The sequence below is a fragment of the Lampetra planeri genome, chromosome 4 (genome assembly GCF_965212315.1).
Source record: "Lampetra planeri chromosome 4, kcLamPlan1.2.h2, whole genome shotgun sequence".
NCBI classification, from domain to species: Eukaryota; Metazoa; Chordata; class Hyperoartia; order Petromyzontiformes; family Petromyzontidae; genus Lampetra; species Lampetra planeri.
The window spans coordinates 3,123,739-3,148,452 of NC_136110.1; the positions used below are offsets into that span (position 1 = coordinate 3,123,739).

Below are 24,714 nucleotides of genomic sequence, written 5' to 3' on the forward strand. Positions count from 1 at the left end.
CAACTGAACTGTGGTTAGTTGTTAGTGGAAACATGCCTGACCGCTCGCCGATTGGTTTCTGCGCAAGGGGGTAGAGCGTTTCAGAATGAACATTGTATAAACACAATCAATGTAATTGTTAATGGCTGCAAAGTTTTGTTATGGAAGTGCAGAGGTTTTATATAGGAAGCATTCAAAAATGCTTCCTCCCATGCATTTTTTAAGTCTAGTGTGATTCATTGTTTTAAACTTAAGTTTTTTTTTATAATCGGTCTATATTTCCTGCATTGATGTATTGATCAGCAACCTGGACATTGTTAAATAAAGTGGAATATAAAACTGAAAAGTGCGCTAAGAAGCATGAAAAGGTGAACGCTCGGAATTACACTGAGTGGCAGAAATAAGATTTAGAGAACAAATAAAACCTGCAGAAATTCATTATTGACTGCAAAGAAAACTTAAGTAAACTTGGGCAGGACATCTTCTTGGTTCTTTCGGTAAAGTCACGTAGAAGGGAAGTAATAAAACAGAACCTGTTCTTCACCTGAGGACGGCTGCTTGCGTTGTGGCCGAAACGTCGTGCGAATTATTGTATTGTTTTCTTTTTATTATTTTATTACTTCCCTTCTACGTGACTTTACCGAAAGAACCAAGAAGATGAATCCCTGCAGTCACGAAAGCTTTAAATCGAAATTGGGCAGGGCACATCGTTAAAAGGGATGACGCTGCTGAGACGGCCAAGGGAGTGTACGTGTCTGCGAGGACTTCTAGCAGAGCTGCAAGTTGAGCAACTGCGCAGGTGCCAGGTGGATCGTTGCATTGTGGGACCGTGAGAGATGGCGTTGGCTGAGGGTGGAGGCCTTCATCTAGCAATGGACAGATCACGGCTGAATAATAACTGACGAGTATGTGCTAACGGCGTTTGGCGAACTGTCGAACAAAGACGGTAACTGCATCGCGCGTTTTCAGATGCGCTTCTGCGGCCATCTGGAATGCTCTTCTTTCCGACTTTTCGAAGCCACTAGAGCTTTGCACTTTTAAATCATCATGATTAAAAACTAATTTCATTAGAACTGCTTTTTGTGTTTAGGTCGTTATCCTTCCCCCGCACCTCCGATTAGCACGGTTGGCTACGTACGGTGCAAAAGAAGTTCATCATACATGCAACGTGCATCTTCCGCATGACGTGTTCTGCTCTGGCTTATGGAATGGCCGGTCCCAGCGCCATGCGCGCTGCGTGCGTGCTTGCTTGCTGCATGCGTTGCGTGCTTGCGTGCTTGCGCCGGGGAAGCGAACGGTAGCTCCGCGGGAGGTGCCGCGCGTGACGGGCGCCACAAGAGAGCGTTGTTGTTGCCGCGATTGCAAGTGACTGGGGTAATTGTTCAAAGTGGCGAGCCCCGAGGAGCGGCGGCACTCGCATTACCCGGAGACTGTGGGTCTCGTTGGGAAGGTTTTAACGTCTTACTTCAGAGCGGGTTGACGCCAGCGCTTTGACTGGTGAGGCCCACTGCCCTGATAATTACCCCAAATTACTTGGCGAGTTATGGCCGGGCTAATTCATGTTGTACGCAAAACCGTCCGATTTGCACGTAATATATGTCGTGAGTATGAGGTGGAGGCGTTGAGCAGGATGCCCGTGTGCGGCAGTGCGGCGCAGGAACACGATATTGCAATGAAATGTCTGCAGGGACTTTACGACTTGCGAGGAATCTCCCTGTGTCGAGGGGTCACATCCATCACCTGGTCACCGCCGGCTTGCCGAAGGTGCATTCACTGCTTAAGCCCCGCCGTGCTTTGTGCTGACGCACTCAATCCATAGTGTCACCGACTTGTCCTGTAACCAGCAAGCGGATTATAGATCCCCGATGTGTTTTCGGGTCCTGCTGCGTGTCGTTTGGCACGATGTCCGACGTTTCGCTCCACGTGATGGGAGCTCCTTCAAGCAATTGAATCTAGGCGATAACAAGTGGCTTCTCAATAAACTACGCCGACTCATCCACTTCCTTTGAGCATGAGTCTCTTTCATGCGACTTTGGCACGTGTCGTCATGATCAAGAAGTCCTATGTATTTTCAAAGTTGTTGCTTGTCCGGTTTAGTCTCACCATCTGCTTGTGAATCTCTTGGTTAGTCGCTCCCAGTCTGGCCGGCAGTCCTTCTGGCTATAAATCTCTCCATCTCTCTGCCCTTCTGTTCCCTCCATCTGCCAGTCCTGGCATCTGTGGTCCATTTGTTGGTCAATTTGTCCATCGTGGTCTCTGCCGGCTAAGCCATGAGATTTTACATACTTGGAAGTAGGCACGTATAGATTCTCACCCTCAGAAATAACATACATTGTCGTCACGTTTTAGACTGGTCATTTGATTATTTAATCAAATCACAGAGATCACGTGAAACCTCCTTAACATATAACACACGGGAATCTCAGAACGGTGATCTTTACACGCGCGATACGATGCCTGCATCGTCAGCTTAAGAATCGATATTTATCGATGCATTGTTACGTCTCATTTTGTTAAATCTCAGAGCTTCTCCACCTTTCTCTTTATCGAGCAGATACACAGATCTCCCTTACGAGGCCCCTTGTTCTACAGCAAAATGTGGCGCTGGGCCAGGCATGTGTGTGCGTGCAGTGTGGTGGTGCTGGCCACGTTACCCCCTTGTGTGCTGCTCCGGCCTTAATAGGTGCTCGCTAACAGCACTTACCCCTTGAGTCTGACCAGGTTATATGGTGGGGGGGGGGGGATCTTTGTCTATCTCATCATTGCATGATTTTGGTGAGAAATGCCAGCGGAAGCGAGGCCATGGGGGCGTGCATTATTAAGCTGAAATGTAATTTATTGCCAAACTCGTAATTGGAGCGCAGCCGGACTTGCACAATTAAATACATAAAACATTTCATTGCACTGTGGGACATCTAAAGTCATGCGCATTGAAACTTGGCCGGATGAAGTCTTGCTCTCTAACTGGTCGGGTTTAGTCATAAAGAACGGGGAGAGACCAAATTGAGCTTTGGAAGTTTATTGTCGTTCAGGGGACTGCATCATGCTAAACAGTTAAATCTCATGTTTGTGTACCGGGTAAGTAAGGAGCCCACTTTCTACATTGCGATTGCTTTACGTGGTCGTTTAATGTGGATGCACTTAGTCAGGTTGGTGGTAGGGGGGTGGTTGTTAACATAACTGGCTGAGTGTTAATTTACTTACATTGCATAAGGGGTGAAGCAGTGGCATAGTGATGAGCGCACTCCGACATGGATACCCGGCAACCTAAGTTCTATTCCCGGCCACTTCTAATGCCACCCTTTCGAACCGGATTGACCAGTGGTGAAATATGGTCAGACATTTCACGGGGAGGACTTCATGAGGCAGTGGTTTAGCAAAGGGCTGTAAAATTACTATTATTATTATTATTTCTAAGTGTTCTTGTACCATATTGAGGGCACTAGGGTGATATTTTGACCCAGGGCAAGGCAGGTTGGTAATCGTTGGGGTCCTGTGTAGCAATACTTCGTGATTCTCTGAAATATGGCACTCAGGGACTCCTTGCCCAGTAAATGAAGTCTGAGACTACCCTTTAAGAGAAACCTAAAACGTAAACTCTGCTATCAAAGTATTAACCATGCAGTTTTTTTTTTACAGTAAAGTTTGAACATGTGCAATGCATTAGGGCCATGATGTATTGCGTGCTTTTAATATTGAATAATGCCACGATAAATATTGAGCCAGTGCACTGTTATTTACTGTCTTCCTGTAGGTTATGAAAGGCAAAAATAAGTGTGATCGGAGATCCAGCCCCGAAGGAGCCCAATGGCTTTTAAGGGGGAGAAAAAAAGAGGCCATGCGACATAAACAATGCTTAGCGTGCGGCTATTGTGGCTGAGAGATGTAATGATCGCTTTTCATACGAGTGCTCATTGTGAGCCATTAGTGGTGAACCTGTCTCGACGGAACCCATCTGTCTGGGCATGTCTCTTCTGGCAGGATGCTGGCTTTATTTGAAAAAAAAAATCTCAACAATATTTTCAAATTTTCTTTTTTTAAGATGTCACAAGGGGAATTGTTTTTATTATTCGCTTTCCTCCCATGTTGCATTTTGTGTACCGGTAATTATTTTTTTGCACTAATTATTCTTTGTGTGTGTGTGTGCGTGTGCGACTATCTGATTTGACCGTCGCAAACCTCTTGAAAGGAAAGAGTATAATTGTCGCGGCGTCGTCTCGCCGCCCATTCGCCGCGCTCGGCGGTTAAACAAAGCGACAAACAAACAAAACGTGGCCCCCTCACATTAACTTGTTCCTGGCGGTAATGTTTTGTTGTTGGCTTTGTGAGCCATGCGTGCTGCACATCCGCCCGCGTTCGTGTGGAGACTCACGGCTGCCACTTGATCGACCGTCGGGACGGCTTTGGGGAGACTGGATTTGCCGCCGCTGAGTGGGCTGGCGAGCGCAGTGCTAATGTGTTGTGTATAATTTCATTGATTTCACGGGGGCCTTGCCCGCCTTAGGCATGGAAATGTTGTCGGTGTTTGATATCACAAGCGCACTGCCGGCTCTTTGTTTTGGGGGCAATTTGGCTGGCGTATTTTTTCAAAAGCAAACATGTTTTTAAGAAAGCCGACGCTTATTTACCAATGTTGGAATGTTTATGACTTTACAAGCACTTCGCTTGCACAGTTTCAGATCAGTTTTTTTTATCTGCTGCCAAAATTGCTTCATTTTGCTATTAATGTTTTTTTTTTACTTCTTGGATTCTAATCATTTCCTTGAACTATAATATCGCGTTTTGGCAGCTTATTTTTCTTAACTAGAAAATCACATGTGGCCATTAACCATATAAATGAATAAATAAATATATTTTTTAAAACTGAATAAACAGGAAGAAAAATACAAAAGTAGCCAATGTTCATTAGGGATAATTAACATTTGAATATGAATAAAGCAAGTCTTTCACTTGAGGTTATGCTGCAATTACGTGTACTCTGGTGTAATTGCGATCATTGTTAGTTTATGTTTGTTTCGTTCAGTCGAATTTACCAACACATCCGAAACCTTGACTCGCACTGCGTCGCCTGCTCTCCTGCTATTTACTCCGTGCGCCAATGCACCTCCCTTGCTGGCCTCCACAGCAGTGGTTGTAGGTTCATAGATGCTCACTCGCAGCACTTGCCCCGAAAAGTCTGCAAAAGGCTATGTGGGAGTCTTTGTTGTACATTATCAAAGTGTTGATTACCCCCTTGCATGTCAACGCGAGGTAAAGGTGCAGCCCTGTAATTGCTTACTCAACGCTACTGCTCCCGTTAGCACGGTTGGCTACGTATGGTGCAAAAGAAGTTAAAAATACGTACATACTGTTGGCAGAAGGGCCTCCACTTACATGGGCCCCCTTTGGAGAATATTTGGCCTTCTCTGGCAGGCTGGCCAGTTGTCTTTAAAGAGGCTTAAAGCAAACGATTTGATTGATTTTGGCGATTCGAGGGCTGTTTTGTAACGTTATTTCTTGTCATGTTCGTATTGTTTCTCATTCTTTTGTGCTTGTCGAATTTTGTTCGCTCCATTGGCGCAAATGTAACATTAACATATTGCTTGTGTAAAATTGTGTGCAATTTGTAAATCATAAGATTATTGCGTTTGGGATTGGAGTCATGTATTGTGAGCGTAAGAATAGATTTACATCTGCACCAGTGCATCTTCACATATTCATGCTATATATGTGGTGTACAGGTATAATGGCCCTTTTGTCAGTCCACCGGTGTGTCGGTCTTGGGGCTTATTTGACCCTACCTCACCATGCTGGTAAGTACAGGTTGGTGACGGCGGTGAGCATGGGCATGGGAACGTAGTACAACACAACAATGGATTCATGCTGCTCTCAACGGCGGCTTATATCACTCATATTTTATGCACGGTGGTCACCCATCCCAACACTCTCCTTGCTCATTCGGAGCTGATTTGGCAATTGGCCTACGCACCGTTACACCCTTTATGCAGGGCGCTTCAAAAAATGTTAACACTCATATGGGACTTGTTTTTAATGGAAAAAAGAACGGATAATGCAGAGTAACATGATAACAAACGTATGTTAATCGCCATCGTTGTCAACGCATGTCTGGAATCTTCTCCAGGTGGTCTCCAGAGCCCGGAGGCACATCTCTTGTATTATTATTACAAATTCTCAGAAGTGTTAACATTTTTTGAAGCACCTTGTATTTATACCTAAAATAAATCCACTTCACCCTTTGTCGTGCGAATACAGGGGGGGTGGGGGGGGGGGATCCTTTTCCATGACTCCTCATTCCGACACCTTGGGTCTAACTCAATGAAGCCGCATCAGAGCACCAATAGATGGGACGGTTCTTCATGACACCAGCTCCCGCGCGTCGTAAGGCTTCACGATGCGGCTTCACAGCTCAAGGTGGCGGGGAGCGTGCTCTGTTTGTCCAGCTGATTTGGGGCCCACTCGCCCACCTGCTTGTCCGCTCGACCACCCGCTAGGCCGCTCGCCGACCCGCTCGTCCGCTCGCTCACCCACCCGCTCGCCTCGCTCGCTCGGCCGCCTGCCTCCATCCGCCCTCCATTCCTTCACCAGCCACCACCACCAAAGACAAAGATCCCACCGTATAGCCTTACCACACTGTTGGGGCAAGTGCTGTTAACGTGGATCGCCTATGAGGGCCAGCACAGCACACGAGGGGGTGGGTGGCCAGCACCACGCCCGGCCGCCTTTGTCCCTCGAGTGGCGATGTTTACACACCGGACCGGGTTACTCATTTGAGGCTGAGTCAACCTAGCGGAGGCCCAGGACCGGTTCAGACAATCGTCACTGGTGTTGGCCGTGAGCGGGAATCGAACTCGGGTTGCCGGGTTCGTAGCGCAGACCGCTAACCGCTATGCCACCGCTCCCCTCCGCCACAGCCGCTGCTGTTGGCGCGCACCGTGCTGGCGTGAACAATGGTCCCTTCTGTACTCCCTCACTGGGGCTGCCTGCGGGAAGTTCCCTCTCTCTGGTAAATTTAGCGACCCCGTGTGTGTGTTTAGGCGCCTGACCAAAAAGGGAAGATTTGCGGTCCGTTTGGCTTTCGCAGAGACTGGAGGCCGCAGCCTGCGCCACTGTTGCTGTTTGTGTGATGGGTGTCACTCATGAGGAATGTGATTTTTGACAGTGGCATTTGAAAAGGAATGGCCAATTCACTTTTGATGTGCTGGGATTTTTCTTCTTAAGATTCAGCAACTAATATTGCATGCTCGTACAGTATTCCGTGTCTTTCAACGCTGGAGGTGAGTCGTCAGCAAGTCAGCGCTTAGCTAACGTGCACTTTGCAGCCGCAGATTTTTTTTGTTTTGTACCATTGAGTCATGATGAAAAGGAAACGATCAAACCAGTCCTGTATTATTTTGCACTCAGTTCTACTCCACGTGTATCTGAATGGTCACCACCTATTTCCTGCTATGCTCGTTAACATTGTCACAACCAAGAATTATTACGGAACCCAAAAAATTGTCATTTCAAACCAATGCCCTCAAATAATGCCGCAAGTTCGTATGATACTAAACGGAGAAAATGGCCTCTTTTTGATCAGATGGTTCGAGTCACTTTTCGACTCATTCCTGCAGATATCCAAGACATTGCAAACATAGTGGAAAATGGTGGTTTATACATTAAGATGGGTTCAGTTTTTCCCATCACTGAAATTATGATTTGTTTGCTCTTACGATGTTTTTTGTGCCGAGTTACAGTGACCTGGTAAGTACGCGTTGTCCCCGTGACAGTCTGTGTTTTTGCGTTTAAACGTTATGTTGCCTTGTGTTCCCCCCCCCCCACTCCCCCCACCCTCTTGAATCGTGTGGCCCTTCCGCTGCATGCTCCTATCGGTGGCCCCTTGCTTCAGGTGAGGCTAGTGAGGTCGTCTCCGCCCAGCTCTGAGTTCCTGGCCAGCTTCCAGGTGTCCTACCTCCTCTACAAGCGCTACCAGGTGGTCGTACACAAGGACCCCCCCAGCAAACCCTCGCAGGAGCAGGTTAGAGACCTAGCGCGCGTCGTGGGCGCTCGGGTGACGAACCGTCGCATGCGCGCTTACCGGGAAAGGGGTTGTGGAGGAGGCTGTGGTAGGCCCCAAGTGGAGCCCAATTCTAAATCTTGACTTTAACAAAAAAATATCCGGAAATTTGTTCCTTGGCCTGGTTGAAAGAGAGACGATCTTACTGACTCACCTCAAGTATGGAAATCCACTCATGAACAAAACAGCTGGCTTTTGAATTAACATAAAAATAAAAAAATAAACAATTAAGCTACTTCCTGCGCGAACATTCTTTTGAAACAAAATCTTCCGTAATAGTCGATGGCCCGTATGCTTTTGCCGTTGGACAAATTCCCAACGACAAGCTTGTGGAAATAAGTTGCGAATTGAAAATTCGAGAGCAGGTTGATTTAACTCGATCCCAGCTGTTCGTGCTTATTGTCGTGTGGGTCCATTCAGAGTCACCGACACACCGCTCTGATTTCTTGTGACGGACTCTCCTCTGAGCAGGTGTGAAGGATGTGTTGGGCTTCACAGTCGTTGAGCCACGCTGCCTAAACTCCATCCTTGTGTGCCTCCTCCCCTGCCCCTGCCTCGCTGCGGCCCGGCGCCGTTCAAAGTTGAGGCTGGTGCCATGCTCGCTAGAGAATGACTCGTTTAGGGCCTCGTTTGACGCGTCGGCGGCTCTCTATGCCAAGTACCAGGCGGCCGTGCACAACGACGCTCCGGAGCAGTGCTGCTCTGAGGAGGTGCGTTTCTTTTCCTTCATCATCGTCATCATTGCCAGCGACCACATCGTTTAAAGCAAAAAATACATGTATAAAAAAATGTTGCGTTGTTTATAAATTGTGCTCATTGTATGCTCGCATTTTATGGGTTGGAGTGGTAATCCGGGGGTTTGTGCCACTGTGCTTTGAACCTGGCGACCTGAGTTTGAATCTCAGCCACGGCTAATATCACTGGCGTGTGATGGTCTCAACCAGTCATTAACCCGCATTGACCACCATGGTGAAGTATGGTAAAATGAAGCCCTCATGATGAAAATAGCATGGGGAGACCTTCCAATAGTGAATCCAGAAAGGGCTGTAAAATATAATAATTATCCCCTGCTTTTTAACATCTTTCCTCATTATTATACTGCATATATATTTAAACAGTTTCGAGTAGCAGCGATATTTTTTGTTGCCAGTTTTATAAAAAAAAACTACATTTACTGCCCATTAGCCATATTGATGGTAAGCGAGTTCTAAAGTAGTACAGCTGCCACCAGTTACTTTGATAATGCCCCATAAAAATGAAATGGACGATGTCAAAATTAATAATTGTGTATTTAATGTGACGGCATTCAATAATTTGCAATGCCATTCGGTAAAACCTCCCAATTCAAACTGCTGCCTACACTGGGAATGAGACAGAGCAGCACGTGGATCACGGGGACACAAATCGGACAAAATGTTGACCGTGGAGAAAAGTAAGTGGACGGAATGATGATGGGCAATTGTAAAGATTACCGACAAAGTGGCGGCTAAGGAATGGAACGTGGAGATGGAGCAGTGAGGTCGGCTCGTGTGCAGGGTGCAAGGTGTGTTGCCAAAGGCTCATGACAGATGGCAGAGCCTTTGGGAGGCCTTAATCCAGCAGTGGATTGATAATGGCTGATGTCTCATTTTGAAAAACGTATTTCAAATATTGTGAAATTTTAACATTCCGTAAAGAAGTCTTGTGGTCGTGGTTTAACAGTGATTGGATTTAAGCTCCTTGCATTTGTCTTGTGCGCGGCAATTTTTTACTTGTTGTTCGTGCGTTTTAAAAACCTGGCATGAATTCAGAACTATGGTGCCAGATCAATTGGCCGGCTTCCCACGCTGTGCCATGTCAGCGCAGAGCTTGTGGGCCAATTGGCAGCTTGTGTGACCCTTGCTATCCATCCCCATGTGCACCAAAGCATGCTCTTGTCACCTCTCTAAACAAATGATGTAGATGATGAAAATTATATTTGTTGTGTTATTGAACAGGATATTTTGTCGTGGTTGCATTTCCTGGAGCCTTTCTTCTGCAGGGATCATTTTATTGTGTTTTTTCGTTTGCAGCTTTCGTTGTAGCACACAATAATAAACAAAGTATCTCATAAATAAACACCTTTCAGCTGAAAGACTAACAAATGATCCAACAGGGCTGTATGCATTCATAAATTAATATTAATATTAGATGCCTGTTCAGCAACGTCTTTTGGATTACTCTAATCTGTCATCATCATCATTAGCATTGAGGATCAATCCACGGCTGAATAAAAGCCACCATCATTTGCCGCGGTCCTGCGATGTAACAATACACCTAATTGTCCATCGACTATTTTCTTCATACGAACAACCGAATTTGACAGTTAAGCATCGATCGGCTCCGAATGAAGCGTGCCTTATGCGCTCAAATGTATAAGGAATATTAATAGTTTGTTCGTAATTGCCTATGAGTTCCTGTCAAAGCAGACTCGAGCATTCCTATCCCTTCCCTCGTGACCCGCTTAGTCTCTGCGCTAATTGTGCCCTTGCGCATAAGTCCCTTGTCACGAGGCCTCGCGACTTCTGAGTCAACGTGACCACCGGCAGGTCGCTAGCGACAATGCAAATTATTTTCGGCGGTGCCTTTAAAAAAAAATAAAAACTCGCGCAGCTGGAAATACGTTTTTGTTATAGAAAAGTGTAACAAAAATAAAACCGCTGCCAGATTTATGGATGATCTTATGCAACCCAGAAAAAAAGTAAGCATTTGTAAGTTTGTTATAGGGCAGAATAAAATGTTCGGCGCGCCGTTTTTCTCACGAGACTTCAGCAACTTTTTATGTCCATTCACCTCCATTAGCGCAACCCTCTGGCCAATGGCACTTGCCGAGGGCGTCTGGTCTTCCTGGCTACCTAAGCGTGTAATCGATATCGGTACGAAAGCATGGTCTCGACTCAATGCCCATTGCTTTAAAGAGAGATATACTGACTGGCCATTTACACCTGCAGAATCTGAGAATGATCTGTTAGGGGTTAGCCTAACATGTCAAATATCGAGTGCCACCCTCTGGTCTTAAAAAAAAAGATTTCCCCCAATTCTATTCCAATTGTTCTACCAATGTCGTGTCGTGAGAAGAGGCATCTATTTGGGATTCTCTCAGAGTTGTGCAAATCCTCTTTTTTTCAGAACGATCCATTCTAATAATAATAATAGTTAAATTTGTAACGCGCTCAAATTTGCAGACGTAGTGAAATTTCTTTGTCCCAAGTGAGGCATAAAGAGGTCCACTGCTGTGACCTTGCATATCACTCAGACACAGGGTGATACCCCACTAGCTGTGAGTTGTTCCAAAAGGATTTTGTCATATTTTGTCATGCCGATATCACATTTGGAATGTAATGGTGGAAATGAATATGTAAATATTTAACAGAAGGGGAGACATTTTTTTAAATTTACAATTGTGTAGTCAGATCTGTGCGACATGGCTTTTTATTTTAAAAATGTAATTAGAGCAGTAGGTTCATCGTCATCTTCAGTTATGATCTCCCCACTACTGAATAAAGACCTCCCCCACATTGGTACCATTGCAGATGATCCTGCAATGCTGAAATCCATCTCTTGCACATTAGCAGATCTCATCACCTTTCTCTCCACTGCAGTGGTCATTCTGTTTTGCATGTGCTCTCCTTTCGATTTCATTCTGTCACCAGCCTTGTCCATTGGTCATCATGGAAACAAGTTTTTTTCTTGATCGCATAGTTACTTTCAATCATCGTATATCTAATAAACCAATGAAAGCCATCGTGTCTCGCTTTTGTAGTCTGTTCTTCAGTTGAAATTTACACTGACAAACACATTCAAAATGGGAACAGCTAATCTGAGATTACATTAAAGTAACACTGCAAATCAGCAGAGGAGTCAGGCTCTCTTCAAGGCTATTCACAGTGGAGAAATAAAGAAGGTTCATAGCGTGCATGCGTGCTTTAAACCCACCCTCGACGAGGGCTGCAAGGAGAGATGAAGGATTATAAAAATAACCTGGCCTTCCTGTTCCCCATAAATAAAAAGGTGGAATTTAAGAGATACGCACTTTTCGGCATGCGTGTCATCATTTTATAGGCCGTAATTAATGCTTTCCTGTGTTCTCTGCTGGCTCGGTTCTTTATGTTTGTCTGAGCCTCTGGGGGCGTCTGTGGTGCATTTGTGTATTCCGCACAAGTTACAGACGGCTGTGTGTGCGTGTGAAGTCTGTACATTCAGACGCTGGGGCAGTCCCATGCACAGTCCACAACTTAGATACTGCACTGTTGAATGCCTCTAGCCACTACAGACAGTGGCCAGCTTTTGTTTATCCACTGCTGGATGAGAGCATCACTACGTGGCTCATGGGAGATATTTGACCACACTTCACTTTACTGGTCGGTGCTGGTTGGTCAAGTCGCCCATATTTTATTCACTGCCACATGCATTTGCTGCACATTCCATGATTAACAATGTAACGATTTGCCCTCCTTGCAGTATGATCAATTCTCACGATCCAGGGACTCGATTCAGTTCCAGATTTCATTATTTTTTGCCATTGTGGTACATGCAGAGCCTCCATTGGCTCAGGGTTCATGTGGTCCACATCGGCAGGACGCGTCGCTCAAAGGGATGACGTCCGGTGGCCGAGACTAACGACGGCGTGGCAGTCAATGCGGAGATGGAGCAATGAATTCAGCTCATTTGCAATTACTGGATGGATTTTTGCATTGCAAGACTGTGAGAGATGCTGATGGCTTGTCGAGGCCTTAATGCAGCAGCGGATTGAGCACGGACTCGTATCATTAATTAAATAATCAATGCTTTATTACATGCCTAGTTTTATTTATTTGTTGATATATGCTGAAAATAAGCAGCAGGTACTACACCAATAAACATTAGGATTTGTGTATTTTTCTGGGTTTGAATTGTACATTAATCAAAGCCATATTTTTACAGAACCAATTATTGAACAAGCCTTCATATGGGTTATTTAGTTTGGACCAATACACAGCCATAGTCTAGCCAATTAACAAATCTTATTCTCCACTTTACATCTTGTGCTATTTATCGACCTGCACAGGAGTGTGTGGATCTTAGTGTAATTGCAAGGCATATGCTAAAGCTACGAGGTAATTCTCATTTTTCGTCAGCCTGTGGCTTCTGGGCCCATTTTTTGTTGCTGCTGCTGCTTTTAAAGTGTTGGGACATTTTCCGAAATGGCCTGGGAAAACTGCACGGCACTGCGAATTTTTTCTGCAGTGAAGCTTTAGGATTTTTATTTTTAAATTGATAAAAAAACGTGAAGCCCTCTCCCCCCTTCCGCTTTCGCTTGGCACTCTGAAGATGGGTGCTGAATTCAGATTGGAGGAGTGCAAAAAAATGGGATAGGATTATTGGGCAATAGATTCCCTTTTCCTGACTTGCAATCTTGTAAATATTTCATTCATGCGACCTTTGCAAATTACCATTTAAACTGGCATTTCTCCCGGTTTAATCGCTGTGCAGCAGAGTCAAAGTAAGACCACCTCCCTCCCCCTTTATTTTAAATTGCATTTTTTTGGCCAATTCTTTTTACTCGCCATTCACTCACCAAACAAAGTGTTATATACCCTGTTGAAATGGGCCAAGAATAGTTAGTATGCAAACAAATTGATCTGGATGCATGCTTCGTCATGTCATATATTTTTTTGTTGGTGGATTTTTGTGTGCACCCACTGGAATTCACACTAACTTGCTTTTAAAGAGCCTACCTGGCATTAAATCTGCAGAGGCCATACCGACATTTTATGCACATGTTAGTATTACGTTTACATATGAGGAAAAAAATTATCTAAATAGTTAAAAGAAATGTAACTACTCCGGGGCCTGGTGTCGTGCCACAACTGTGAAGATGGATTTACATCTTGGTTGCAGCCGGTTGGTTCAGAGGTCCAAGCACCGCGCTGGCGCTGCTGAGTGGTGGTGCCGCGGTCAGCACGCTGCGCTGCTGCGCTACGAACCCGGCAACCCAAGTTTCGATTCCCGCTCACGGCCAACACCGGTGACCATTATCTGAACCGGTCCTGGGCCTCCCCTAACTCGACTCGTCTTCAAATGAGTAGCTGGTGTGGTGTGTAAACATCACCACTGGGGAGACAAAGGCGGCTGACCGTGGTGCTGGCCACCCACCCCCTCTTGTGCCATGCTGGCCTACATATTTACTCGCTAACAGCATTTGCCCCAACAGTCTGTTAAGCTATATCCAGGAAGCCGCCGGTGATTAAACCGGGTTCTCGTATATGGTTTCAGCTCAGTTACCAATGACTGTACAAAAATCCCCCATCACATTAAATTAAGTTTTTAACATAATTTGGCAAATTCGTTATGAGATTGATTGTCATATGACGAACAACCGTTGCACAGCATGTAAAAGGTGTGCCGCGGGTGTAGATAAAGAGACCTGTTTATGACCTCGGAAGTAGTTCTTTGATACCATCTTCGAGGGCCATCCTCCGATATTAGGGGGCGCGCTGCAAACTGCAGAGTTACGTTTGGAAATATCTATGGCTCGTGACATGCCGCTGATATCACAGTTGGAATGTAAGTTGGTTAAACAGCAATAACAATATGGATCTGCACCTCAACGTTTAAATTTATACTTCTGCCATCATCACGAAGCCCCTTGTCATTGTAAACACGTCTAGTTTCAATTCTCTTGGCCGATGAACTGAACGACCCTTTGTACTCGATGGCTTGCATGCCTAGACACATTGATGCAATGAAAGTGTTTTATATAGTAGAGCTCGTGTAAGGCCATCTGGCAAGAACTTGGCAAGAAGGACTTAGCGTCCTTTGATAGTCTGGCACGGATTTTAGTACTCACGGGAACAAAGATGACCCCACCAAGTGGGTTTTTAATTTGATTAAAAACATGTTCCTTTCTCAAATCTGTGATAACGAAAAAATGCGTTAATGTGTTGGCCCGTGCATTGTGTTCCACATTCTCAGCTTGATGTATCTCACAAAACAAATAAAATAATGAATACAAATTGATATTTTTTTTCAGGAAAGCCACCGAATGTAATTATTGTCTTTTGCATTTCCATGACCGACTGCGTTACTTTAATAATAGAACATGTTCAGCAGCAATGAGTTAAAAATGTAGCGATGTCATTGACAGGAAATTTTACATGCTTCCGTCATCTCATCTTGCCTATTGTTGGATATGCCTTAAAAGATTCACCTAATTCGTATGAGAGGATCATGTGAACAGTATTTTTACGAGCCCATGGGTATCATTATTAGCACAAAATATATAAACATTCACTTGGCTGCTTATTGTGCCCCGGGCTACGTTCTGCATGTGTGAATAAGTTTCTGCTTTGCCTGGCATGTTGTGATGATGGTCTGTAGGTTTAACAGAGCCAGTTGTGCCATGCCCTGCCAGGCACGTGATTCCCCAAAGCAAATCCTCCCGAGTCTCGCTTGCCGCTGCGGGGGTCGGGCTACATTTGCAGGATTAATAAGGCAGGATGATGATGATGATGTGGCGCCAGCCATCTTGGGCTGCAAAACCAAAGCAAAACAACCGTATTATACGTGACCCGCCAGCCCACTTGGCAGCCGGATTTATGCAATCCTAATGCCGGAACTATAATTTATATCTGAGCACGTCCTGGCTAAAGCTACGGCAGAGAAATACAAATTACCTTTTTAGTTTTTTCCAGCCACCTCGCCTTTTGTCTGCCAAATTCAGAAAAGAAGGGCAGTCTCTCTGCATCGGGATCATGAGCATGCTGATAATGTAGTGCCCAATGAAATTTAGCCAGTGCCGGGTAATCCATCCTTGCTGCAGATAGTTTCATGGCTTCGTGCTGCCGTTGGCTCGGAGTGCTGTTGCCCGTCTGTTCCAAGCCATGTGCTGCTGCTCGTAGGAGTGAAGGCCATCCTCGATCTTCATTAATCACCCCGGTGGCCTGTCATCGATTTGTTAATCTGGGACAAAATGTAGAATTTGGAATGGGCCCAGCTTGCTTAGATTTCCAGTGTTGCTGCGAACCTTAGCACTCGTTTTTTTTTGCGCACTTTGTTCTTGCTGGCTATGTACTGCATAAATCAAGCAAGAGAACAAAGACATTTACCCACGCGAAAACCATGGCGGAAATAAAAACATTCCACTTTGGAAATTGTGTGCGTAAAATAGGGCTGGGGTTAAACGGACTTGAGATGTGGCAGCGAGGGAAAGAGGGTAACATGGAACATTGTGTAAAAGCAACAAAAATAAATAAATGCCAAAGTGTTGATAATTCTTGTGCATTGCAAACTAAGCAGTTGCACTGCCCAGCATTTATATTAACTGCATATTCTCACGTGATTCCCTCCCAGATGACCGCAACAGCGCATGCCCTCCCTGCAGAGTTGTGCTAGCAGCACGTTAGTAATCCACCAGGCCTGCGAATCTTCAAATAACTCCACTTCCGTCATGGCCTATATTTTAAATTTAAGGTGCCTAAAATTCCACGAAGGCAAACTTGCCATTGTGAAGATGACACGGATGTATTTTTGCAAAAACAAATGCCCCACACGCCATTGTGGCAAGTGTCCTCTTTTGTGCAAAACCCACGAAAATGTTTTAAGTAATGATGCAAGTACATCATTAGACCTCCTTTGCCAGTACCAAAATATGATAATATATTTTCCCATTTTTTGTGGCAACAAAACTCAAACCTTTTAACAAGGATTCATGTCTGCATTCAACACAATACTTGTGGTCAAAATGCAAACAAAAAACACACTCTGGTAATGTATGCATTGTCCTTTAAACTGATTGGTCCACTCCAGAGACGGCTTTTTTTGAGCTTCGTCTCAATTGGTGCTAGACCAGAGGACGCTAAAAGGCGTACAGCTCAAAGACGATGCACTATCAAAGTAATGAGGGCTCAGGGTAAGCATATACATCATTAGACCTCCTTTGCCAGTATGCCTTTTGGCGTCCTCTGGTCTAGCACCAATTGAGACGATGCTCAAGAGAAAGCCGTCTCTGGTGTGGACCAATCCGTTTCAAGGACAATGCATATATTATCAGAGTGTATTTTTTGTTTGCATTTTGACCACAAGTATTGTGGTTAATCCACACATGATTCCTTGTAAAAAGGTTTCAGTTTTGTTGCCAGAAAAAAGGGGAAAAATCCTATTATTATATTTTGGTACTGGCAAAGGAGGTCTAATGATGTAGATGCTTACCCCGAGCCCTCATTACTTTGATAGTTTATTGTCTTTGAGCTGTACGCCTTTTGGCGTCCTCTGGTCTAGCACCAATTGAGACGAGGCTCAAAAGAAAGCCGTCTCTGGTGTGGACCAATCAGTTTCTGGGACAATGCATATATTATCAGAGTGTGTTTTTGTTTCCATTTTGACCACATGTATTGTGGTTAATCCACACATGATTCCTTGTAAAAAGGTTTCAGTTTTGTTGCCAGAAAAAAGGGGAAAACCCTATAATTATATTTTGGTACTGGCAAAGGAGGTCTAATGATGTAGATGCTCACCCCGAGCCCTCATTACTTTGATAGTGCATTGTCTTTGAGCTGTACGCATTTTGGCGTCCTCTGGTCTAGCACCAATTGAGACGAGGCTCAAAAGAAAGCCGTCTCTGGTGTGGACCAATCAGTTTCAAGGACAATGCATATATTATCAGAGTGTGTTTTTTGTTTGCATTTTGACCACAAGTATTGTGGTTAATGCAGACATGATTCCTTGTATAAAGGTTTCTGTTTTGTTGCCAGACCAAAGGGGAAAACCCCTATTATAATGATGCAAGGTAGGGCAGTTATTCTCAATCTGCTTGAAATGGTGGCTCCTCCAATCAAGACCAAGATACGTAGAAAGATAATATGTCCAAGGTTTTAGTCAACACGATGTTCGTAAGGCATTTGATTTTGGTTGTATATTAGTTTGTCTTCTAATCTACATCATGGTGCTGATTTTCACCGTACACAGTAAAAATGTCTCCTGCACAGTATTCATGTCACAGCCTGCGCCCCTCTTGAAAGGCTCTAGCGCCTCCCTGGGTAAGGGGGTGGAGGTGGAGCGAGACCCACGAATTGAGAACCGCTGGATTTGGGCCCTTACTGAGACGCAAGCGAGATTTTAAAAGAAGCAGGCGGAGTAGGGTCTCTTCTTATGGGAGTTCGTGACAGAGGTTGACTTGGGGCGTTGGTGTGGCTTTAATTGGCTGGAGGTGGCCCTTGTGATGCATCAATTCTGTTAACATTGTGCCATCGGTGTTACGTCATGAGACACTGTCCAGCTGGAACGCTCGTGGAGCCATTGCATCACTCTGTGAGTTGGCAGATTTTCTAGAACTACGTACTTGTGACCTGTTTTCACTTGACTTTCTTTTTTAATCCGCACACTAAGCGGGCGCATTTTCCCACGTGCCCTGCTACGGAGAAATGTTTGCAACGTGGCGCTCGTATTGATATTTTCATATGAATTGTCAGAGCTGAAATGTAGTAAATATTATGAATGCAGCACGTGATTGGGTTTTTCTTTTGCCGGCATTGGTGACTGGACTGTGATGCCGTCAAAGCAAACTGATCGAGAGCTCAGTTCAAGCAATGGTGGCTCACACCCAGATTGAGACCCTGGTTCTCAGAAGTGCCATGTCAGTTCTCTGACTCCTGAACCACCCAGCTTCCTGGTTCACTGTGTTTTGAAATTTCACTTGTTTTTTTATTATATACAGATAATGTGATAAAGAGCTTTTCAGCTCAACGGATTTCTCCGGTATAGAAACCTATTCTGATCTGATTCTGAATGTGCAGTGTTTCAATATAAAGATTATAATTTCCTCTAAATGTTTTTTTTATATTTCCTTTAATATACCTATAAAGTACGTCATCTCAAAGGTTGTTTGATGTATTTAGTAGCCTTTATTACGTGGTTTCAATTGAGACTATTAGCGAATACTGTGGGATGGAGCAATGGTGCAGTGGTTAGCGCACTGCGCTATGAACCCAACGACGGGTTCAAACTCGGCTACAGCCCTAATGTCAGTGGCGAGTGGTATCTGAAGAAACCCGCACTGACCAACATGGTGAAGTATGGTCATACAACCTCCATGACCGGCATAGCTTGGGCAAGGTTTCATGCAACAATGGATTGATAAGGTTTAAATAATGTTATTTCATTGAATATCAAATACAGTAAAAAAAAACATATTTTACATGCTGAGTTAATGTATGTGTTACCTTATTGCTTTAAAATTACAGTTGTGTTTGTTTTAAATTGAACAAAATAAAAAAATGAAGTGAATGTGGGCTAGACACCATGACAGAGGCTTGCCTTACTGCAAATAAATGTCACGAAGCTGCATCCATTCAGGTCTTTATGCCATCTGGCTGCCAACCGTGCTTGGTAGAATGGAAATAAAAATACCGATCCAACAGAAAAATATCAACAAGCAGTGCCATTGGGGAATTTCTCTGGTGAAATCTTTCTGCGGCACTTCAGCTCAGTGTCTTGTTTGACAGTTGTCAAAGGCAATAATGAGGTTTGAATTGCCAAGGCGCGGGGCAGCAGGGGGTAGTTCTGAGACGGGGTCAGGCCACCCGTAGGCCCACGCTGGTTAGGGTTTCAGCAGAGATTGCGTCTCGAATAACCTGCCTTGTTAGACGCCCGTTAGTACAGGGTTATTGACCCTATTAATCTTGTGGCATTTTTCTCCCGGCCACTTTTTCTCATTCGTCCCCCCCCCACCCTTCTCCACCGCTACCTCCCCTCCGCCGTCGGCCGGCCGACCGACCGAACGCCCCACGCCTGCGCCGTCGTGCCAACGCCTGGGCCCTGTCAGTTCAAGCGGTTCCTGTGCAACTCTCCTTTCAAGGTAAGGCCGTGGCAACGCGCTTTAACCCGCCGCCGCCGCCGCTCACTTTTGTGGTGCGTAAAGATTAGCTCCCCCGCCCCCACCACCACCGCCACTGTGATTATATGAATTGTAATGAGTTGGGGGCTGTCATTTTGATTCAAGAATCGAGCCTTTAATGCCCCATTTGTTGTTCAATCTTGTATTGCCTTGTTGGCGCAATTAACCCCAATCTCACCTGAGCACGGGATTTGCATAATCTGTCAATAATCGAAGTGCGTGGTTTGATGCGTGTGTCAATCAAATGATGCATCATTCTGTGTCTACTCAATTGCACCTAGTGTGGTACGGTGAGGCCAAATAATTGGTCGGTTCCTGTAGGGTGGGGAAACAAAAGGAGGTGGGACTGATTAGTCAATATAGGTTGTCACTTGACCTTGTGTGTAATTTGGCCACATTTTTACTAAATATGTTATTTATTGCCGCTTAAAATAGATCTTTACCACAATGATATGTATTGTACAACAATTTTAATGAAAATATATATAAAACAGTTGTGGGAGGGACACAACTGGAAAACACATCGGAGTGTTATATCTGTGTATGTTATTGATAAATGTGAGTTTTTATGTATATCTCAGTAAATTATTGGATATTTGAGAAGGATGAAACTTGTAAAATAGAGATGAGCTAGAGCAGGTTGGAGTGCTTTTGGAAAACATATTTCGATAAATGAAAAGCAGTCTGCTAGTGTGCCGAGAGAGGAAAGTTTTCGATAGGTGCATATCACCAGCTGTGAAGTAGTGGAGCAGAAACGTGGACACCGACAGATAAATTGAACAAAAGCTCATACAAATATCCAACCAATCCTTATTCACAATGGTACATTGCATCAATCGTCATCATGAGAATCGATTTCAATCAATGAATCTTCTGAGCGGTCACGTGGTTCTTCATAATCCCACAGCTTTTAAATCCTCGTGCGCCCAATACAACTGAAGATAACTAATGCTCATTCATCGAGGGATTTGTTTACAACTTTAAAGTGTTGCTTAAAGGCGAGGGTCGGGCTCCAGGGCCTTGAACCTTTGTAGTACAAGTGTTATGGAAGAAGACGCAATGGCAGTGACCCCTTCTCACGTAAGTGGCCGTCTTCTTCTCTCTTGTGTGCGATCGAGTGTAGCGTAAGGCGGCCGCTCCTGAAAAGCCCGTCAGCCTTGCGGCTTTGAATTCTGAATCCACCCAGGGCTGTACGCGATGACCGCAGTGACCTCTTTGGTTTCTTCCCGTCCTGCGCTTGTCTTCCGAGAAGTGCATTGCTGACATCCCCACCCTCTTTTGGATGAACCATTGAATTTTAAGTGGCCTCTTGGATGCCACGTGGATTCATATTTTCGTGATATCTGGCAGTGGACTTTCCCACGTCCTTGTGATAAAACCCGGTCAAGTAAAGTAAGATTGCGTGTAACCAAATGGCTCGCAATGTGCCCGATTTGTCAGAAGTCATAAATGAAGCGGGAGTGTAGACTGACTCGTGCTTGGATGCACAACAGCCGTTCTGGGCCGCTGCAGGGGCTATATTCTGGGCAGCGCAGGAAAAAAATACATTTGTTGCAATGTCCTTTTACACTCCCACGTCTGTGATCGCCATCTTCACCAGACTGAGCTGAGCAGCGTTGTGATCTTCGGCCGAATAACCCCCGCGACTTGCACGGCGTGGGGGAGACGCTCATCCAGCAGTGGATTGACACCTAGGGCTGCACACGTACAATGAGTGACATCGTCATAGAGTTTTCAGATGGTGCCCGTCGGTGTGGGCTTCCACTCAGCTGCCCGGCGCGTTCAATGGGCTACTTGTGAAATGAAAGACAGGCGGCGTCAATATGCGTACGCGAGCGGGCATTACTGTTTAGCCAACAGAAGCTTTTGAGATTGAAAAGTGCCCGCGGGCCCCCGGCGTTTGGAAAATGCGCAGAAAGTAACACGACCCCCCCATCTCTTGCACTTAGCCGCACTGTGGTCCCGTAATGATCTCGGCCCGGCCCAGCCAGGACCGTCATCTCGCGATTGAATGTGAAGGGTTTGGCACTTAGTAACTGTACATTTCCCGGTCAGTTTTTTGGCCGTCGATTTAAGGGGTTTGATGTACGACTTCCTCAGCGGGACACTTCTCTTCGGCCGCGTTGACGCCGGTTTTCCCCCGGTGCTGTTTCCAATTTTCTCCCGCCGCGCTGCTCGCGTTCACCATCCCTGCTTTGCCCCGTCTGCTCTGCCCGTCTGCTTAGTCGCAGGGCGTGACACTCTGTTTGAAGAGGTGGCAGAGCCTGCGCGTGTGTGCTTGTCTGCGAGCGCGCGCACGCGCTTGGTGCGTACCGGCTACGTTGATCCCCACGCGCGGGGACATCGAACCCCGGCGAGCGTGAGCCAAGCGGATTATTCTGGGGGGCACCTGGCGGTCGTAGGGACGGGCTTTAAGTAGGTAGGTGTAGGTGGCCAGGTGGGTTTAATTAAGGGAAGTCGGCTACTAAAGGAAACAGGAATGTGTGGGCCAGGAACTGCCTGCCTTCTCTTCAGACTTTCATCCCGGCCACTCTCGCCGGTTTAGCGCATATTACATGGCTTTGCCGTGTTGCCTTCAATCAGCCACTGCATTACTCCATTCTTCTCTGGGAAGCCGATACGGAGTCTGGCCCATTGAACACTATTTCATCAGAGTTGAACCTTCGGCTGATCAAGTCAAGATGCTCGCGATGTTCTTGCGCACTGTTACTAAGGGGTGCTGTAATTGCTCTATGTGTGTTTTCTAGAATAAAAAAACACACGTCGTCAATTAGAGATCGTGGTTTTTCTTGTGCATGGATTTAAGTATAGCCGTCTCGATGGTTCATCACAGCAAGCCATTGTGTGCTGTTGGCAGTGCGCTAACACGTCAGTACCTTAGGCGTTTGGTTTTTTTGTGTAAATAGTGCACATTTGTCAATGAAAGGGGATTTTGTGCTTTTGACACTGCACTCATTATTAATGTTGCAATTATTAGGGCAATGTTTTAATTGGTGCGGGGAGCTCATAACTCACGTCAAATGGAAAAAAACTGAAAATCTGTGCAATTATTGCCGGAGTCAGGCGAGGCTATGCGACTGTAAATCGCACATTTGTGCATCGTGGATGGTTCCTTGTGAATTGACAGACGTGTGAATGTACCTCTTGTGGTGTAACAGACGTGGCTATTTGTGTATTTTCACCTCGCCGCATTGCATTGGACAATGCCGAATTCACTTCCATATTCCACATCACGACCGTGCAGGCGTTGGTTGGCCTTCCTGTTACTCATTTAGGCGTCTGTAATGACCAAGTACACGTTTTCCCCTCCCTCGAAGGAGTCACATGAAAAATGAGTTCATTTTGGCTCATTTAAAGCTTCCCGAAGAATTGGTAAAGAAAATAAGCAAGAATAAAAAAATGTGGCAGGTTGACTCAGGGATGAGGGGAAGGGGGGTGGAGGGGGGGGCTAGTGAGGGGGGGTGGGGGGGGCTAATATGCATGTCAGAGCAGTGAGGCACCACTGCTCAGATCCTGGGTCTGAATCAGCAGAGCCACCCGACATTAAACTATAGTCATCGCGGTTTACAATGCCTGCACAACAAGTAAAACAGTTTTCCCGTGAACTCGTCGTTTGAATTGTGCAGTGGGTGTGGGCTTCTGTGCCTTGAAGCCGATTCGCAAAACCCCGAAAAATCGACAAAATAAGTCTCGTAGAAATGAACGGTAAAATGTTTGAATACAGCATCACCCGACGGCTAAATACTGTTGCACGTAAAGAACACGCCGGCAAAATATCCGTCACCGGCACGAAATGAGAAGGAAAAAAAATTGCTCGCCCGCCTGCCTGCCTGCCGTACTTCCGGCGCGCCACTTGTGGGCAGCCTCTCGCCGTTGCCGTCGCACTTGGGGCGACGTCGCCCTCAATGCGTCCGGTCGCGGCGGCTCGCGCAAGCCAAGCAGTTCTTGAGTCTGGCTAGCACTTGGATGGGAGGACGACTTGCCTGGGAATACAAGGTGTCGTCGGCCTGGGCTCTGCGGGAGCCAGGAGGTGGCAGTGCGGCCAATGTTAATTCTAGCCGTGCGGAGACTCGAGTGCTTTTTCGGGTTTCCTTCCACGCGCGGCCAAAAAAACATCATGAGTGGAATTGGCCAAATATCCCAATGGAGGGACCCACCTAAAATGTGCTTTTGGACTCATCGAGGCTTGCGAGATAAGTGAAGTGATTTATTGCACCGCTCCTGAGACAGTGGTGGAAGTTTGACATTTCTATGGTGGGAGTGTCTTTATTCATCGGGACAACCTCCGCTGGTTGCTTTCCCACACAGTGTTGCTCATTTTACCGACCCTGGAGGGACGCTTTTGCCTAGACAATCCCCAACCAAGATTTATTTAAGTTATTATTATTTGAACTCGCAACCTTTTGCGATTGCGAGCCGCTCTCTCTACCACTGAGCCATCTGGCGGAAAAAATAAAGGGCGACGTTATTATGACCGTACGCCACTTTGGGAACCTGGAATAGAGTGTAGCGCACACGGGCAAGGCGAGAGATAAGACAGAAACGGCACAAGCGACACAAACACAGGGTCACGCATGCGTTTCAGTGGAACGTAAATAAGAGAAACATGTTACCATGTTCACGCGCGTCACGGGCTTGCAAAGATACGCATCTGGTCTGTCACCCATTATCTTGAAATAAGGCATGAGACTGCATGTGAAAATGAAAACAATATTAGCGCATTTTGTTGGCGCGCTGTTCATGGACTGATGGTGTTGCCGCTGTCACACGGCTTGGCATTTCTTTTTCTCTC

The 24,714-nt window shown here is 45.7% G+C and overlaps 1 protein-coding gene across 8 annotated transcripts in view; it reads left to right on the forward strand.

The window, feature by feature from the left end:
* The window catches only part of ATE1 (arginyltransferase 1), a 103,345-nt gene that overhangs the window by 11,831 nt on the left and 66,800 nt on the right, over positions 1 to 24,714 (forward strand). For 4 of the 8 annotated variants that reach the window (XM_078593043.1, XM_078593046.1, XM_078593042.1 and 1 more), the window contains 3 exons: positions 7,865 to 7,993; positions 8,614 to 8,742; positions 19,851 to 19,883. In XM_078593043.1, coding sequence (XP_078449169.1) covers positions 7,865 to 7,993; positions 8,614 to 8,742; positions 19,851 to 19,883 — 291 coding nt within the window. The remainder of the gene's footprint in view (positions 1 to 7,864; positions 7,994 to 8,613; positions 8,743 to 19,850; positions 19,884 to 24,714) is intronic. The other 4 variants (XM_078593044.1, XM_078593050.1, XM_078593045.1 and 1 more) reach the window with 3 other exon arrangements.